The sequence below is a fragment of the Hemiscyllium ocellatum genome, chromosome 9 (genome assembly GCF_020745735.1).
Source record: "Hemiscyllium ocellatum isolate sHemOce1 chromosome 9, sHemOce1.pat.X.cur, whole genome shotgun sequence".
Taxonomy (NCBI): domain Eukaryota; kingdom Metazoa; phylum Chordata; class Chondrichthyes; order Orectolobiformes; family Hemiscylliidae; genus Hemiscyllium; species Hemiscyllium ocellatum.
In genome coordinates this window covers 46,275,272-46,294,146 of record NC_083409.1, presented here as the reverse complement: position 1 = coordinate 46,294,146, position 18,875 = coordinate 46,275,272, and the positions used below count along the sequence as shown (strand labels likewise).

Here is an 18,875-nt window from a genome sequence, read left to right as displayed (position 1 = left end):
CACAGCAGGAGCTGGACAGGCACCTCGATACGGCCAAGGGAGGCGCAGACCCCCTCGCTCTCAGGTGTACCAACCAATGAGGGGGACGAACGAGGGAGAACTGACCGGGAACTCCTGGCGGCGCGAAGTATAATTGAGCCAGGTCTGAAGGGGAAGACAGAACGCCTTCTCCAATGAATTGCATGCTGTAGAATTCGTTGTATAGTTTGCCAGTCGTGATTCTGTAAAATAAACGGTGCTCTGCCTCAAACTAAAGAAGCTGGTGCGGTCTCTCCTTCCAAAGAACTCGCAAAGACCGGAATCCCGAGATTCCGGCCTAACACACTCCAGCAGAAACACCAGATTGTTTTCCAATATATTAGCCACCAGCCAAATGTGGCTAATTGTGAATGTGAATGTGGCCAACTGCATTTCTAAATAGCGAATTGTGGACATCATTGGACAGTGATCTCAATATTTGTATTACATCAGTGCAATAGTTATATAGTTAAAATTTGTATGTCACAAGACAATAGAATGTGAGAATATTTTTTGATTTTCAAGTCTTCTACTTCTTTATTGCTGAATAATGATGGATATTTCTTCAGGAAAAATAATGCAAAAGACCCGTATTGCACCAGTGTATGTAAGACCCTTCTCTTAAAATTAGTGCAGGTGACTAAAATAGAGTAGCAAGAGCCATCCTTATGTTTAGTTAGTCATTTTTGTTGGACACTTATGGTAAAGCTTATTTTAACTACTGACTATACCAGACTCAGCCATTGTGGCTTCTGCTCAAATTTTTTCTCAAACGAATATCAGTCACCAAGACCTTGCCTTACCCGATCCATGAAATGCTGTTCCAACAACACGAACACAGCTTGGAACTCTCAGATCCCAGAACCTTACAGTCTTGTCTTGTGAGCCAGATGCAATCATCCATCCTCCCCAAGTATAGAGTGCTAGAATATGACCTATAATAACAAAACAACACTAGTGTCTAAAGTAATCCAATCTATAGTGACCATTTATAAAAGAATATACATTTAATTGATTACAAAAATAGAACAAACGTCAGCATCAGACATCAAGAATTGGAGAATTATGTTTGATTCATCCCTTTTCATATTTGGCTAACCAGAGCTAGAAAAGATGCTGACAAAGTAGTTCTTGCAAACTGAAGAAAGCAATTTTTCTTTTCCCCAAGGAATGGTATTTCCAAATGTTCACCCTTCCTTCTCATTGCATCTGCTTTCAATTTAACCAAATTAATTAAGGGGATTGTTGGTCAATCTAAAGAATGTGGACTGCAGTGGTTCAAGGCAGCAACTCATCACCTTCTCAAGGGCAACTAGGGATGGGCAATAAATGCTTATCAACCAGCAATGCCCATATGCCACAAAAGAGAATTTTTAAAAAATTCATCATATGCCAGGAACTCCTCACAAACCTGAAAAGTCTTGCTGAACCTGCATGTTAGTTTTATATTTCTTGTACAAATATTGTCTAATTTTTCTGAATTGAAAATGTGTTGCTGAAAAAGCGCAGCAGGTGAGGCAGCATCCAGGGAACAGGAGATTCGACGTTTCGGGCATAAGCCCTTCTTCAGGAATGGAATGATTCCTAAGAAGGACTTATGCCTGAATGTCGAATCTCCTGTTCCCTGGATGCTGCCTCACCTGCTGCGCTTTTTCAGCAACACATTTTCAGCTCTGATCTCCAGCATCTGCAGACCTCCAGACCTCACTTTCTCCTCTAATTTTTCTGAATGACAATGTTTTAAAAAGTTCCTTATCATTTATAAGGTAATCTGACTTATCATTTCTCCTACCAAAGTAAGCACCTCACACCTGCTCACCCTGTTGTCCAAAAACAAATTTATTCCTATCATAGCTTACCTATTTCTAGGAGTCTTCCAAAAAGCCTAATGTCTCTCTCATCATTGTATTATCAGCAAACTTTGATGCATTACTGTCCTCATTCAAGTTATTATTTAAGATTGTAAATAGCTGAGGCCAAAGCAGCCTGACATTTGAAAATATTGATTTTATTTTTTGCTCTTTGTTTTCTGCTCAATGGCCAAGCCTCCACCTCATAGTCATACAGCCATACAATTCAAGCCTTTCTTTTTAACTCAAACCTTCCACATGCAGCAACGTGCTGGTAAATCTCTTCTGAACCCTCTCTAGCTTAATAATATACTTCCCAATAACAGAGTATCAGGTTGCAGTCCCATTAATTTCTTCTACTTTTTCTAAAATTAATAACTTCGTGCTCCTCACAAAAGGAAGCCTTTTGGCTTCCACTATTTTTGATTATGCTCTTAGTGTCTTTTGTATCATAGCAAATACAGAATATCTGTTTAAAGTCTGTCATTTTCTTATTCCCCAGACTATAATTTGTCCTGTTTCTCCCTCTAAAGACCAACATTTACTTCTGCTAATCTCCTCTTTCCTGGATTTCAGAAGAAGTTCTTAAGATCTGTTTTGCTTGCTTCTAAAAATTTCCTATTCAGAGGCTTACAACTTTTCTCCGTGAGAATTTTCTTTTAATCCAGATTATTTTTCCTGAATACACGTAAAACTACCAAAAAGACAAACTCTGATAAGAATTGTCAGCATTTTCACATTGACTCAATTCTGCACTACAATGCATAAAGAAGCTTAAACAACAGATTTTTTTGGTTTATCTTCAAATTCATTTCTTTGCGTTGAACTAATACCAAACTATTACATTCTTATTTATTTGTTCTTGGAAATTAAATCATAAAGAAGGAGAATCTTTTGGTCTATTGCATTTAAGAAGAAAAAGCAGTGATGAAACATTAAAAACACGAGTGCAAGAATCAGCTGAGGCAACAAATTCAGGAAATCTATTCATCCTGGTATATGGCATGATTTTCTATAATATAAAAAAAATTATTTAAAAAAGGGAATAAGTACCTATTTTACAAGAGAGGAAAACGAGAGCAATTATTGCAACCTTACCTTTCAAAACCTATTTTAAGGAGTCTGAAATGCAGGTGATGACTGATAACTAGCTCCAAACACATTACATATTAAAATACATGTTGTAGCATTAAATTAAAGAGAAAAAATGCAAACAAGGTTCCTCATCTACTAATTACAGTGAATCCTGGACAGTAACAAGCACAATACATAATTGACTCATGTTTAATAGAGTTACAAAAAAGTCACTTTTCAATTGAAAAAAAATTTTCATCTACCAATTGTTTCTAGTTACAAAAGCAACATCAATTTAAGGTTTTTCAATCTATTTCATACCAGTATGTCCACTGAGTGCATGTAATCCCTGGCCTCGTTGACAGTCTGTTGTATATATATTACAATCTCCAGCTCCAGCACTGATTAAGATTGCTCCTCCACTTTCGGGGCCCTCCATGAAAGCAAGATCCCGGATAGTACCATCATGCATGCTGAATTCCAAATCAGGACCTGTGAAAGAACACCTTACTTACTTAGGATTTTCTTCTGTAGCAACAGACACAAGTAAATCTCATTCACCATTAGAATATTTTACAACACACCAATGTAATTCAATACAATTTTCAAACATGCATAAAACATGTAATCATTTTAGCAAATGCAGTGAAAATACTAATGTAATTTTGTATTCAACCCACCAATTGTTTTGAAGGAATGGACTTCTGACAAATATGACAATGTTTTGTCACTGCTAATCCCTGAAATCTCCTGCTGAATTCCTCTAACTTTCTCAGGTATGCATGGGCGAAGCTATTTCTCTTTGGCTTTGATATTTTGCTACTATTTTCTTCAGACTCCAGAAACATTGCACAGATTTTTAAAATTAGAATCACAGACCCCAGTTTCAATTTAAACGTATTCACAGTGCTGATCATGCGTTGAGTCTCTAAACATTCCCGTCAGTTTATAGTTTGGCTCATTCAGTTTTGACATTACGCCTGTAAGGAGTCCAAAGTCTGACAGCTCATTGCACACTTCATCCCTTGATGTAAGAAAAGTGACTACTTCAGGTATCAGATCTAAAATTCTTTGCAAGAAATTCCCCAAACTTATCCACCATGCTGATGCAGGTGGTTAAGTTCACCATAGGCAATAGAATTTGTCGAGTTAAAGTTTAAGCAGTAAAGGGCTTTTGCTTGAATTGAGTTTACTTTCTTAGTGACAACTTACATTACATGACAAAAGTGCATAACATTACTGGCTTGAGCTTACTGATGGATTATACACTGTTAATTGACAATAGAGGGAAAATCAGGATCATTTCTGAAAAATGCAACAAAGCCTGCATTTGCTCCAAGCATGGATGCAGCACCATCACCTTTAATGGAATCCAATTTCTTGACTGGAATGTTTTTCTCATGCACATGCTTTTGAATTTTGTATGTATTCTCACTATTTGTTCTCTTTAAGGGGCACTTAAGAGTGAGAAGATCCTCTTTATTTGGTATGCCCTTAAAAACCATACATACAAAAACAATTAGAAGGCGGCGATGGATTTATCAGACTGAAATGAGAAGCATTCAATTCTTCAGGTCTGACTGTTGCAGAAACATGTCTTCAATACACTTATCCTGCTTCTGTGAATGCAATGAGTGATGACATGCTCTATATTGCCGTTATTGTTTCTTCATTGTTCTTAAAGTTACTGAATAAAAGAGTCAGGGACTGCTAGCTTTGCTTCTATAATTACTTTGCCATCTGAGAATTTTCTCATATCTTGGCAGAAAATGGCAAACACAAAATGATGCTTCAGTGTAAGCCTTTCCTTATGCTGCTGCTTAAATAAAAATTACTGCTGAACTTTCCAAACAGCTTTCCTCTGAAGTATGCTGTTCAAGGCAAAACAATCCTTGAAGTTACTGTGTATCAGTGTGGTGTTGTTCCAAATTCCCCTTTTTACTTATCCTTATTTGCTGGTGATACATAACAGCAATTTCTCTTAGCTTTCATAACAGCAATTCAATTTCCTGTTGCACATGAAAGTTGTATATTATTGATTTATTTTCAGATACCCTAAATTCATCACTCATCATTATTGCTTCATCTTGTAGTTCAAGACCTCAACCTGTCATTTAGTCCTGCACAAACCTATCAGATAAGCAGTGGAAGAAAAAAAAACTCCAGGTCAACAGAGAATGGGCAGAGGAGCGAAACCAACTGAACTCTTCTTGCAGATAGTTCCCATGGACATGACAGACTGAGCAGCCTCCTATATTTCTAATACAGTAATATACTAGATTTACATGTATTTAGAAAGGCAAGGACCAATAATGGAGAGTCAACAAGACTCTCTGCATGGAAAATTGTGTCTCACTAACTTGATTGAGTTTTTTGAAGAAATAACAAAAAGAGGATTCATGAGGGCAGAGCAATGGACAAGTTCCATATGGACTTCAGTAAAGGTGTTCCACCAAGCTTCCACATGGTAGACTGGTTAGCATAGTTGGATCACATGGAATACAGAGAGAACTAGCCATATGGATACAGAACTGGCTCCAAGGGAGAAGATAGAGGTTGGGTTGGAAGGTTGCTTTCGAGACTGGAGGCCTGTGACCAACGGTGTGCCACAAGGATCGGTGCTGGGTCAATTGCTTTTCGTCATTTATGTAAATGATTTGGATATGAACATAGGAGGTGTGATTATTAAGTTTGCAGATGACACCAAAATTGGAGGTAATGGACAACGAAGAAAGTTATCTCAGAGTAAAATGGGACCTTGATCAGATGGGTTGATGGGCTGAGGAGTGGCAGGCAAAGTTTAATTTAGATCATTGAAAAGTGCTGCATTTTGAAAGCAAATCAAGACAGGACTTATACACTTTCTAGTAAGGGTCCTGGGTAGTGTTGCTGAACAGAGACCTCATTCAGCTCGCTCCACTATAATATGACAGTGATGTTTCTCTGCAACCTTGAGCTATAGAATATTGCACTATGGAAAATCATGCTATAAAAGATCCCTAATAGAAAAATCGCAATGCCCGTTCAGTAGAAAGTTCGCATTATCCAAACAAAGCTCACCATTCAATCACATTATAGCCATTCGCGTTGACTAAACATGTGTTATAGTAGAACGACTGTAGTGCAGGTTCATAGTTCTTTGAAAGTGGAGTCCCAGGTAGACAGGAGTGAAGGGGGTATTTGCTATGCTTGTCTTTATTGGTCAGTGTATTGAGAATAGGAGTTGGGAGGTCATGTTGTGGCTCTGCAGGACATTGATTCGGCTACTTTTGGAATATTGCATTCAAATCTGGTCTCCCTACTATAGGAAGGCTGTTGTGAAACTTGAAAGGATTCAGAAAAGATTTACAAGAATGTTGCCAGGGTTGAATGGCTTGAGCTATAGGGAGAGGTTGAATAGACTGGGGCTATTTTCCCTGGAGCGTTGGATGCAGAGGTGATGACCTGACAGAGGTTTATAAAATCATGAGCAGCATGTATAAGGTAAATAGACAAGGTCTTTTTCCTGGGTTGGGGGAGTCCAAAACTAGAGGGCGTAGGTTTAGGGTGAGAGGGGAAAGATTTAAAAGGGACCTAAGGGGCAACCTTTTCATGCAGAGGGTGACGTGTGTATGGAATGAACTGCCAGAAGAAGTGGTGGAAGCTGATACATTACAACATTTAAAAGGAATTTGGATGGGTAGATAAATAAAAAGGGGTTCAGGGCGATATGGGCCAAATGGTAGCAAGTGGGACTAGATTAATTTAGGACATCTGGTCGGCATGGATGAGTTGGACCCAAATGTCCGTGTCCATACTGCACAGTTCTATGATTCTACACTGGCCTCAAAAATCAATTCTTAACATATTTCATATTTGTTCATGTTGCCTCAAAACTTACTTTACCCTACAATTATAGACCACCTTAACCAAATTGAAACATGATTCGACAAGCCAGCAAAGCCTGTTAAAAACATGCACTTTTCTCTAGCCACACACCCCTCTGGAAGTGCAAGACATGCAGCAACAATAGTGTGAGGGTGAAGGAATGGGACAGGCAATGAGATCAACTGCAAGAGATACACAAGGCGAAGGAATGCAGATGGGTGATGAAGCCAATGGTCAGAGATGTGCACAGATGGCAATCATGACCGAGATGTTGGAGACCACAGTCATAAGATGTCAGCCTTTTTACATTTGCCTCAGACTGAGCACATAATTTAGATTGATACTTCAGGTCATACTCAGGACGTCTGTACTGTTGAAGGTGTGAACACTTGGTTTATTCATTTGTTGGTGTCACCTTATTTCTAGAAAGTTAACAAGCATGGATCTTCACCTTTTGTCAGTCCTTTTGCCCTTACACATTCCACATAGGTCAACAACACCAGTCCAGTATTTCTGTTTACCCCTCATACATTTTCTTACAATATTTCCTTAAAATAAATTCTCTGTCTACTATTAAGTCTTAATGCGGTGACCAATACACCATGTATTTCTCCCTATCACATTATGTACAAATTTTCTATTGTGTCCAGCAATTTCCATTAGTTTGTTTGGATCTGTAGAGAATCCTCCTATATATCCAGCTCATCAATCATCTCTTTGCTTTTTCTCCATGTCTTTAATAGGATGTTAAATCAAGGTCATGTTTACCTGATCATATCGATGTAAACGATACCATTACACATTTGAAGAAAAGTAGGGAAATTGTTTCTAGTATCTTTGCTAATACTTATCCCTTAACCAGATTCACAAAATATAATGGTTTGATTACTATCTCATCACTGCAAGAAGGACTTTGCTGTATCAAATTAATTGTTGTGCTTTCTATATTACCACATTAAAAAAAAACTTCAAGAGCCAACGGTGCTTTGGAACATCCTTTATGTGACGTAAGGCACTATATTAGGGATTCGCAAACCACAGGTTGTGACCCCTTTAGATTGGTTGGTAGAACAAATATTTGGAGTCAGGAACTATTCCTTCTCTGTGGCAGCAACAGTGACTGGAGACTGTCCAGTCTGGAATCTCTGGCAGAACACCAAATCAAACAGCATGAGGCAGGTGATGAGCCCAAAGTGTCCTTTCATTTAACTTATTTTGGCAGTGCCTTTGACTGGGTCTGTTTGCTGAATTGGTGCAACTGAAGTCAATTGGATCTCAGTAAGTGACCAACTGTGGTAAAAACCAGGAGGTCAAAAGAAAAGGCTAGAATGGCAAGTGTTAGAGTCATAGAGATGTACAGTATGGAAACAGACCCTTCGATCCAAGTTGTCCATGCTGACCAGATATCCCAACCCAATCTAGTCCCTCCTGCCAGCACCTGGCCCATATCCCTCCAAACCCTTCCTATTCATATACCCATCCAGATGCCTTTTAAATGTTGCAATTGTACTAGCCTCCACCACTTCCTCTGGCAGCTCATTCCATACACGTTTCACCCTCTGCGTGAAAAAGTTGCCCCTTAGGTTCCTTTTATATCTTTCCCCTCTCACCCTTAATCTATGTCCTCTAGTTCTGGACTCCCCCCACCCCAGGAAAAAGACTTTGTCTATTTATCCTATCCATGCCCCTCATGATTTTATAAACCTTTATAAGTTGCTGATCTTTGAGCGGCCCTATTCTCTCTCTAGTTACCCTTTTGTCCTTAACGTATTTGTAAAAGCCCTTTGGATTCTCCTTACTCTATTTGCCAAAGCTACCTCATGCTCCATTTTTACCCTCCGGATTTCCCTCTTAAGTGTACTCCTCCTGCCTTTATACTCTTCTAAGGATTCATTCCATCTCTCTCTTCTACACCTGACATATGCTTCTTTCTTTTTCTTAACCAAACCCTCAATTTCTTTAGTCATCCAGCATTCCCTATATCTACCAGCCTTTCCTTTCACCCTAACAGGTATCTGGACTCTCGTTATCTCATTTCTGAAGGCCTCCCATATTCCAGCAGTCTCTTTACCTGCAAATATTTGCCCCCAATCAGCTTTTGAAAGATCTTGCCTAATACCTTTAAAATTAACCTTCCTCCAATTTAGAATTTATTTTTTTGAATCTGACCTATAATTTTCCATCACTATTTTAAAATGAATAGAATTATGGTCGCTGGCCCCAAAATTCACCCCCACTGACACCTCAGTCACCTGCCCTGTCTTATTTCCCAAGAGTAGGTCAAGTTTTGCACCTTCAGTAGGTACATCCACTTATCGAATCAGAAAATGTTCCTTAATAAATTCCACCCCATCTAAACCCTTAACACTATGGTGGTCCCAGACTATGTTTGGAAACTTAAAATCCCTTCCCATAACCACCCTTTTATTCTGGCAGATAACTGACATCTCCTTACAAATATGCCAAACCCCCCCCCCCATGGCACACAGGGGGTCGTCTTCCCCCCGCCCCCCCCCCGCCCGCCCCGCCCCCCCCCCCCCCCCCCCCCCCAGCCCCCCCCGCCCCCCCCCCCCCCCAAACGGGTGGCCTTTTTCACTGTCCCACAACACCCCTTTCCCTTCCACCAACCCCAACACCACCTCACACACCCTTAAACCAACCCGCACCATCTCTGCCTCATGTGCCCTTGCACCAGCCCGCACCACCTCGGCCTCGCACACTCTTGCACCAGCCCCAAGCTTCAAACTTAACAGTAGTTCCCCTGTCCATCTGCTGTACAGGCTCCTTATTCCAGGAGAGAGACTGATTGTAGATACCAGCAATCAGATCACAAGTAAATTTTTATGTCACACCTTATCTCATACTATTTGGAAATCCAAATATAAAATGTCATCTTCTGGAATCTATTTATCCATGCTGCTCGTTACATCCTCAAAGAACTTGAATAAATTTGTCAAATAAGTTTACCCTTTCACAAAACAAATGTTAACTCTTTCTGATTGCATTGTGCTTTTCTAAGTGTCCTGTTACTATTTCTTTGATAATGGAATATAGCATTTTTCAAATTATGTTAGGCCTTAAGTGTCCAACCTTTTGTGCAACATATTCATTTTTTCTTTCTCATCAGGCCTTTGAGGAAATGTTGGAAAAGTAAACCTTCAGAAACTTAGGAAGAGGAAGACCAGTTGGTTGTTCAGACCCTCAAGCCTGGAAGCAATCTCCCTATTTTCCCATTACCCTTGCAAATGGTATGACATACAAGTCTCTGGGGGATGGCAGGGGTGGAACATGCTGAATCTGTAATGTAGAGTTCAATTGATCCTATTAACATAACTGGCATGAGGTTTGGTTGCAAAAATCAATGTTTAAGTGATCTTTAATTCCTGCAAGTTGGCTATCTTAATTTCTTGTAATTTGTAATTTGATTAATAATACAGTAATACCACAATGAAAGAACTGAATGAACAAAACTTAAAATATGGTTCTCTAGTTTAAGATCAAATATTAAACTGATATGACTAAGTTTACAACTAACACACCAAATGGGCTAACTGCTTAGAAACTGAAAAGTCATTTGAGATGAAAGTTTTATTTCATTATTTGCATGCGAACTGGAGAACAGAGAATGGGCTATGTAAAATGATCAAAAACTTGATTGAGGCCCCCAAAAATCAACTGGTCAATCACTGAGCTTTGAGAAAGTAGGCTTGGCCTATCCAGAATCGATCATGTGAAAAGCAAGAAACAAAAAGATCTGAGGAAGGGACACAGGACCTGAAATGTTAATTCTGATTTCTCTTCACAGATGCTGTTTTTGTTTCTGATTTACAGCATCCGCAGTTCTTTCAGTTTTTATGTGAACAGCAAACACTGATGAGGAGTTTTGTCCTGAAATGAAAGCAAGCTAGCTCAGGACAAAGCAGGTTGATCGAGTACTTGGCGATCAGAACACGAGAACTGTTCATTCCCTTAATTCTGACTCGAGATCTAGCCCCAGTAAAGTTCCATACATGGACACTAGGTTACGATAGCTAGCTTAGAACTAAGTAGCCTGATCAACTACTTGGAGACCAGAAGGAGAGAATTGAGCACTTCTTCTGTTCCAATTGTGCAAGGTTGCCTTGAATTGTCCACGTGGATGAGAAAATATGGGATAATCCGGAATAACCTTTCAATTTTCTGTCTTTCCTAAAATATTAATTAGCACAGTACCACAGATTACAAAAACATTTTCATGTCAGCTGACAGGCAAAACTCACCGCCTATGTTCTTGAAGAGGTCAGAGACAAATATAACAACAATGCTGTCCATTAAATATTCTACCAGCATCACATCATCACACCTTGTGCCATCATTGCTTCTTACATCCTGTCTGTGGACATCGTATTACCCATAAACCCCTCAAGGTCTGCTTAGTGTGCCTTGCTTTTCAGAGATTTTGAATCTTGTTGAATTATTGACAGCACTCAGCAATCCATTGAACCCCTTCATCACCTTGCAGCTGCTTCCTTTCTACCTCTCCTAGCTGCTCTCCCATCTGTCCCTACCCTGTGGCTGCTTCTGTCATCTCTCCCTGCATTTCCTTGCCCTGCGGATGCTCCCTCACTGCATTTCCCTGCCCTGTGTCTGCTCCCTCACTGCATTTCGCAGACATGTAGCTGCATCTTCTTGAGACTTGATTGTCTAATTTGTAACATTCGAATCTTTTACAAACTTTTTTTACAAACCCCCATTATTACTTGATTGTCCTACGCTGAACTTACCGTCTGGCTGTCTATGAATCACTCCCACCAGTGACTGATTTCTTTGCTATTTCTAATCTCCAATGAAACTGATTCTACAGTTGTTGCTTCAAACCAACATTTCCCACTATCATACTGATCTTATCCTGTATCAACTGAGCCACAACACTGTTCTCTTTCTCCTTGTCCTTTGAAAAGGACCAGCATGGTCACTTGGACTGAAGGGTCCGTTTCAATGCTGAATGACTCTACGATTCTAAGTCTCTGTAATGGTTATTATATCATGTCTACTTGTTTCTTTTTGTGCTATCAATTTATCCATTTTTTTTACCATTTTATCTTACTCGACCTGATTAACCGATGTGTTTACATTTGTATGCTCTGTCCATCCAAGGTACACACTGGCTATCATCATGCACTTTGCTACCCACAATAATGCCTTGCCTTACCCTTTCTAACTACTTTTTCTTACTGAGCTGAAGTTTCTTTTTGAGTGTTGGAAAAAAAAGGTCACATGCAAATAATCTTTTGGGATCTGAGTTGTTGACATCCACAGAAAACCTCTGAAGCAAAAAGGGAACAGTAACTTAGTAAATGCAGTACTTTAAAGTTATAAGACTTGTCCCTTCATTCTATTATATTTTAGTTGATTTGTATAACTTTCTTTAACTGCTTTTAACTCATTACCTACAATCCCTTTCATATTAGGGAAGGGAATGACAAGGCTCTATTTTGAAGGCTCTATTGTCCCCCAGTATCCACAAACATTTTTAGGGAAGCGAATTCCAGATTTCCACTAATCTTTTTGTGAAAAATCCTCCTTGATCTCACTCCAGAAAGTCCAACTCAATTTTAAAATTATGATTCTCTCATCTGAGAGAAAAAAATTCGCTACCATATCAAATCCTTTTAAAATATTAGTGATTACACATTTGCTGAACAGTAAGTCTACAAATCAGAATCAAATTCCACTAAAAGGTTATGTAAACTGCAATTCATTCGAGCAGCTAAAGAACCCAAGATATTTTACATGGGAGATAACAGTAAAAGCTACTCAGTTATATGCTTGATTTGGACTTGAAGGAAATCATTTAGCTGGCATAATCACAAGGTCTTCTTTGGTTTTTCTTTGCCTTGCAATCTCCTCCTACTGTGCACTTGTATTTACCTTCCATTTATCTGACCCCAATTTTCCCCCTTTGCTCCATAGCTACTATTTGAACTTTTTCTACAATTCTCAGTAGTATCTAACTAAACTTCTGATCCACTGATAGTCTTGACTGAAGCCGCCTCTGGGAATACTCAAAAGAAATTTGTAATAATCTCCCAATTTTCCCAGACTATCCCCAATTCATATCTTTTGAGGCTCAGACTCCAGTTCTCCAATCCCGAGTCAAAATCCATAGAACTACCAACAGACTGCAGATGTGGTTGCAATGCGCTGTGGTCCATCTGTCCCCACATGCTACAGCTACAAAATTTCTCCTGCCTTGCCACTTTCATGTTCAATTGATTTCAATTTACCACAACTGTTCCATCTGGTTATACCAAACAGTTTAAAGAGTTACACTTCAAATTTAATACATCTCTTGTATTTCTACTCATATTTGTTTAACCATTGCTCGCATTGAGAGGGATAAAATGTTGAAAAGTTGCCGACTGCTCACCTAATTAAAGCCTGAACACTCGTCAGCTCTTTGGGGCTAAAAAACAGGAGCATGTAATTTTGTCTCTGTATAGAATTCCTATTTGCACTATATTTTCAAGTTTGCAAATCAGGCCTTGCCAACTCAACATGATTTTTTTTTGCAATTTATCTCCACAATGCCTTTTTCCATTGTTAGCCTGCCTAGGTTATCTAGACAATAAGCTACAGTAAATCTGTTCCACAACTTGTGTCAACATTCTTTTAGGAGAAAATGAGGACTGCAGATAGAGTCGAGAATGTGGTGCTGGAAAAGCACAGCAAGTCAGGGGTTGGTTGATGAGGGTATCCTTGATGTAAAGCAGACCATATTGGATGCAATGGATACAGTAGATGACATTGGTGCAGGTACAGGTAAATTTCTGTCAGATGTGGAAGGTTCCTTTGGAGCCTTGGATAGAGGTGAGGAGAGTGGTGTGGACGCAGGTTTTGCATTTCCTGCGTGGTAGGGAAAGGTGCCAGGAGTAGGGTGTGGGCTGGTGGCTAGGACAGGGGGGGGGGGGGGGGTGGGTAGACCTGACATGGGAGTAATAGAGTCATAGATATAGAGCATGGAAACAGACCCTTCAGTACAACTCATCCATGCCAACCAGATATTAATCTCATCTAGTTCCATTTTCCGGCTCTTGAACCATATCCCTCTAAGCTCTTCCTATTCATGTACCCATCCAGATGCTTTTTAAATGTTGCAATTGTACCAGCCTCCCCCACTTCCTCTGGCAGCTTATTCCATACACATACCACCCTCTGCATGAAAAAGTTGCCCCTTAGGTGTCTTTTATATCTTTCCTTCTCACCCTAGCCTATGCCCTCTAGTTGTGGACTGCCCCACCCCAGGGAATAGATTTTGTCTATTTATCCTATCCATGCCCCTCATGATTTTTATAAACCTCCATAATCTCACCCCTCAGCCTCTGACGCTCCAAGGAAAACAGCCACAGCCTATTCAATTTCTCCCTATAGCTCAAATCCTCCAACCCTGGCAACATCCTTGTAAATCTTTTCTGAACACTTTCAAGTTTCACAACATCTTTCCAACAGCAAGGAGACCAGAATTGCATGCAATATTCCAAAAGTGGCCTAACCAATGTCTCCTACATCCGCAACATGACCTCCCAACTATATTCAGTGCTCGAACCAATAAAGGAAAGCACACCAAACACCGCCTGCACTATCCTATCTACCTGCAACTCTACTTTCAAGGAGCTATGAACCTGATGTCCAAGGTCTCTGTTCAGCAACACTCCCTAGGACATTACCAATAAGTGTATAAGTCCTGCTAAGATTTGCTTTCCCAAAATGCAGCACCTTGTATTTATCTAAACTCCATCTGATTAAGGCCCTGTTGTAATCGGAGGTAACCTTCTTCGCTGTCCACTGCACCTCCAATTTTGGTGTCATCTGCAAACTTACTAACTGAATATCCTATGTTCATGTCCAAATCATTTATATAAATGACAAAAAGTAGTGAACCCAGCACCGATTCTGGTTTGAAAAACAATCCTCCACCACCACCCTCTGTCTTCTACTTTTGAACCAGTTCTGCATCCAAATGGCTAGTTCTCCATGTATTCCATGAGATTTAACTTTGCTAAACAGTCTCCCATGGCAAACCTTGTTGAATGCCTTACTGAAGTCATGGAGGGAATGGTCTCTTGGAACGCTGATAGGGATGGGGAGCAAAATATATCTCTGGTGGTGGGGTCTGTTTGTAGGTGGTGGAAGTGGCGGAGGATGATGCAATGTCTGCGGAGTTTGGTGAGGTGAAAGGCAAGGATGGGGCAGGGCAGTTTCTGCCCTTGTTGCATTGGGAGGAGTGGGGTTCAAGGGTGGTGGGTGTGGGAAGTGGAGTAGATGTGCTGGAGGGCATCGTCGTCACATGGGAAGGGAATTGCGATCTTGGGAGGAGGAATTAGTCATCCTAGGAACAGATGAGGTAGAGGAATTGGGAATAAGGGATGGAGTTTTTAAAGGAAGCAGGGTGGAATGAGGTGTAGTCTAGGTAGCTGTGGGAATTAGTGGGCTTATAGTAGATGTCCGTGGTTAGTCGGTCGACAGAGATAGAGAGATCCGGGGGGCAGGGAGGTGTCCAAGATAGTCCAGGTGAATTTGAGGTCTGGGTGAAAGGTGTGGGTGACAAAGTATTCAATCTCCTCATGGGAGCACGAGGTAGCACCAATACAGTCATCGATGTAGTGGAGGTACAAGTTGGGGGTGGTGCCAGTGTAACTGTGGAAGATGGACAATTCCATGTAGCCGACAAAGATTCAGGCATAGATGGGCCCATACGAGTGACTATGGCTATGCCTTTGCTTTGGAGGAAGCGGGAGGATTGGAAGGAAAAGTTGTTAAGGGTGAGGATCAGTTCTGTCAGGCATTCTCTTAGACAGCACCCTGGACGTGGCATTGATGCTATCAGATATACTCAGGTATGAGTGGGGAGGGGTGGGGGTGGGGCGCTCACTGTTAACTCTAGCTCGGTATTATATCTAAATCCTATTAAGGAGCGCCCGGGTCAAGGGTGGGACACTGTTTGGGAGAGGATATGGTGGACCTTTAGAAAGGAAGTAAGGCCCCCTGAGAACAAGGGGGAGGATCTCCATTCAAACATGTTTTATTTTTTTTGTTCTTATTGTTTGGAAATAGTTTCCTTTTTATTATACTGTTATGAGTGTATTAGAGAACATTTTCTCTTGTTTGAAGGATGTAAGTGATTCAACTATACACTCTGGATAATTGTGGATTAGATTAGTAGTTAACTGAGTTTCATTGTTTTTCTTTCTTCTTTAGTATCATTCCTTTGAATTTTGATGATTACATATTTAAGATCTATTTTTATATTAATGTTTGTGCTTGAAAGTTCTGTTTATTTTTGTAAATCTGTCAAAATATTAAATTTCTAATAAAAATATCTTTTAAAAAAAAAGACAGCACCCTGAAGTGCGTGCTACCAGGCAGAAAATTCAGAGACAATTTTCTATCCCATTGCACAAGGATGCCACATATTCATGGCTTATCTAGCTCTTAGCTTTCAACACAATTTTCAACAAGCTTTTCAGTATCAAGTTGGACATTCCTAGATGGCAAAATGTTTTAATGAAGCGTAAGAGCACCTTCAACCTAACATTTCAGTTGCTTAAAACTACACACAAACGTACCTGTAGCATTGCAGGTTTCTGCACTAAATGGCAGCACTTTCACATATTTATCATTTGATCCAGTAGCCAATAATTGTCCGCAATGACTCCAAGCCACACAGTAGATTGATCCCTTGTGGTGTTTGTTCCTTTTAAACTTTACTACAGGCTGCTTAGGCAAACTGTATGCACTAGAGATAGATCAGGGCAAGTGGTAGGGAAAATGGGGATAAAATGAAGGAAGGAAGGAAGAAAGAAATAGAAAGGAAAATCAGATATTCAACAACTAATAAATATTAACAGGTCTTTAAAAAGTTTTTAAAAATGTACTAAGTATTTCATATTTCCAATAGATTAATGGTAGACATTGTGTCATTCTGAAATGAAGTCAGCTAATGAGCAAGCTCTTTGACAAAAAAATAAAGATTTACATTTAAGATTAAGAAAAATCATTCATCTAAATGGTTTTTCTATATAATAATGGTCTTTAGTATTTAAAGTATTTGTACTTTAAATAATGTGTTCCTCATTTAAATTTTTTCAAACAAAGACTGGCCTGAATGAAAGTTGCAAATATCTCTGAAATTGTTAGATTCTCTAAACTAATCAAAATCCTGAGGTAGGCTTTAGGTGCCCATTTGTAGTAAGTTGTGTTTATTGACACCTCTTTCAAAATATTGCTGGGGAACCTGGGCTCAAGTCTTAATCCACTTTGAACATACTCAAAGCCTTTTTGAGACTCAGGCATGCTTCACCATTGAAGAAACCTCATGAAGCAGACAAGTCTTGAGGACGTCCATATTAACGTTACCATCCAAATTTAGCTACAATATGAGGTTACTAAGTCTGCAAAAGACAAGGTACAAAAGAACTTCATTGTGCATGGGTTATATGTTATGATTCATTCAAAATTCAGTGTGAACTAAAAAAAAAGTGTATGTTGGTCTCATGAATATAAGTCCCCACGTAAATTCATTCCCTGCAGCGTCAATTAAGTTCCTATAGTTAAAAATGTCTCTTAACTCAGCACTAATCAGGAATGATATTCTGTAAAAGAAAATTGGGAATGGAAAATAAAGATCTTCCCATACAAGGGATGATCTTCAGCACCAAGGAAATACATGTGACTCCCTCAAATTTATTTTAACCAATACTTCCCTGGATCTTTATGCAGAAAGGGGCATTGAAAATGGCAAGAACTCCAGTTTCCTTGCAGAAAATTAGCAGATAATTTTCTGCTGGAACACAACTTATCACAAAGTCAACTAACTAGTTGCTAGAAAATTTGAAAGCGAAGCTGGAAATGAGTCACCCATTAACCTCAGTGATGGAACCCAACCATTTTGTGCTCCAAGTTGCATCCTACCTCCCTGTGACAAAAGTTGAAGAATGGGGATCCTGCAGATGGATTGCCTTCAATGCATTAAAAGCATGTGTTTCTTAATGCACATAAAATCACATTTCATAGCCTCTTTAGGGACCAGTAAACAGCTTTTAGATAAAAATAATGATAATAAAATGCTCAATGAAAGGGCCTTGCATTTAGATAGGGTTTTATTAAGTGTTGAAGGAGATCTCAAGAATGGTCCATTCAGTAAGTCAATGTTTGAAATGAAGTAATTGTCATTAAAAAAAAACACACCAGCTAGTTTACAAACAGCTTGGTTGTCTAAACAGCAGATTAAATGACTAGTTAATCTCGATTTGATTGTTATGTTTGTTGGAGGAATGTCAGACACCAGATCTTACAAATCTGGTGTAACATTTTAACTTGGAGGACTCATACAAAGCACTGTTAAAATACCCCAATATCCAAAACAATGCTACTAATTCAGTTCGGCAGCTTAATCTCGGGCCAACTGGGAGGAATTCTAATTCGAAATAGATCTTTAGAATTTCATTAATACATTATCTGCCCAATAAAACAAAAGTGCTCAGGGGTAGTGCAGACTCCATGGAGAGATATTGCTTGCTTCCTCCTCCAACAGAACAGTCACTTCACAATCAGCTTGGATGCCATTTTTTAATAATCTTGACAGTTACATTTTAATAGTTTCATAAATTACCTTTTTTTCACAAAAAGAAGAAAATTACCTTGGGTCAATATTCTCTGGGTAGGCACACACCCGTAAAGTTTTGGTATTTGAACCAACAGCATACAGTGTCCCACTTGGATGGAATGATACTGCTCTTATAGCTTGAGTGTCTTCGAGGGTATTAATGGCAACAAATTGCTTTCTGGTTCCATCATCCTATAAATATTTAAAAGAAAATCAATTAAATCTTCTGAACTTGCAGAATAAACAGATGTCCTGCAAACATTCTTATACATATGAAATCAGAAATACTGAAAACAAAATTTGCTTTAGGATGCAAAAATCTCATCACATCTTATGTCTCATACTTCTGGACTTACATATTATATAAAGAACCTCAATTGTCTGGCATTCAATTATACGAATCTTGGATTATGTGGCAAAAT

The 18,875-nt window shown here is 39.4% G+C and overlaps 1 protein-coding gene across 5 annotated transcripts in view; it reads right to left on the bottom strand.

Moving 5' to 3' along the window:
- The window catches only part of wdr47a (WD repeat domain 47a), a 72,536-nt gene that overhangs the window by 15,004 nt on the left and 38,657 nt on the right, over window positions 1-18,875 (bottom strand). For all 5 annotated transcript variants that reach the window (XM_060830208.1, XM_060830207.1, XM_060830211.1 and 2 more), the window contains exons 10-13: window positions 18,488-18,645; window positions 16,415-16,584; window positions 3,264-3,434; window positions 822-953 (exon numbers count right to left, since the gene is read on the bottom strand). In XM_060830208.1, coding sequence (XP_060686191.1) covers window positions 822-953; window positions 3,264-3,434; window positions 16,415-16,584; window positions 18,488-18,645 — 631 coding nt within the window. The remainder of the gene's footprint in view (window positions 1-821; window positions 954-3,263; window positions 3,435-16,414; window positions 16,585-18,487; window positions 18,646-18,875) is intronic.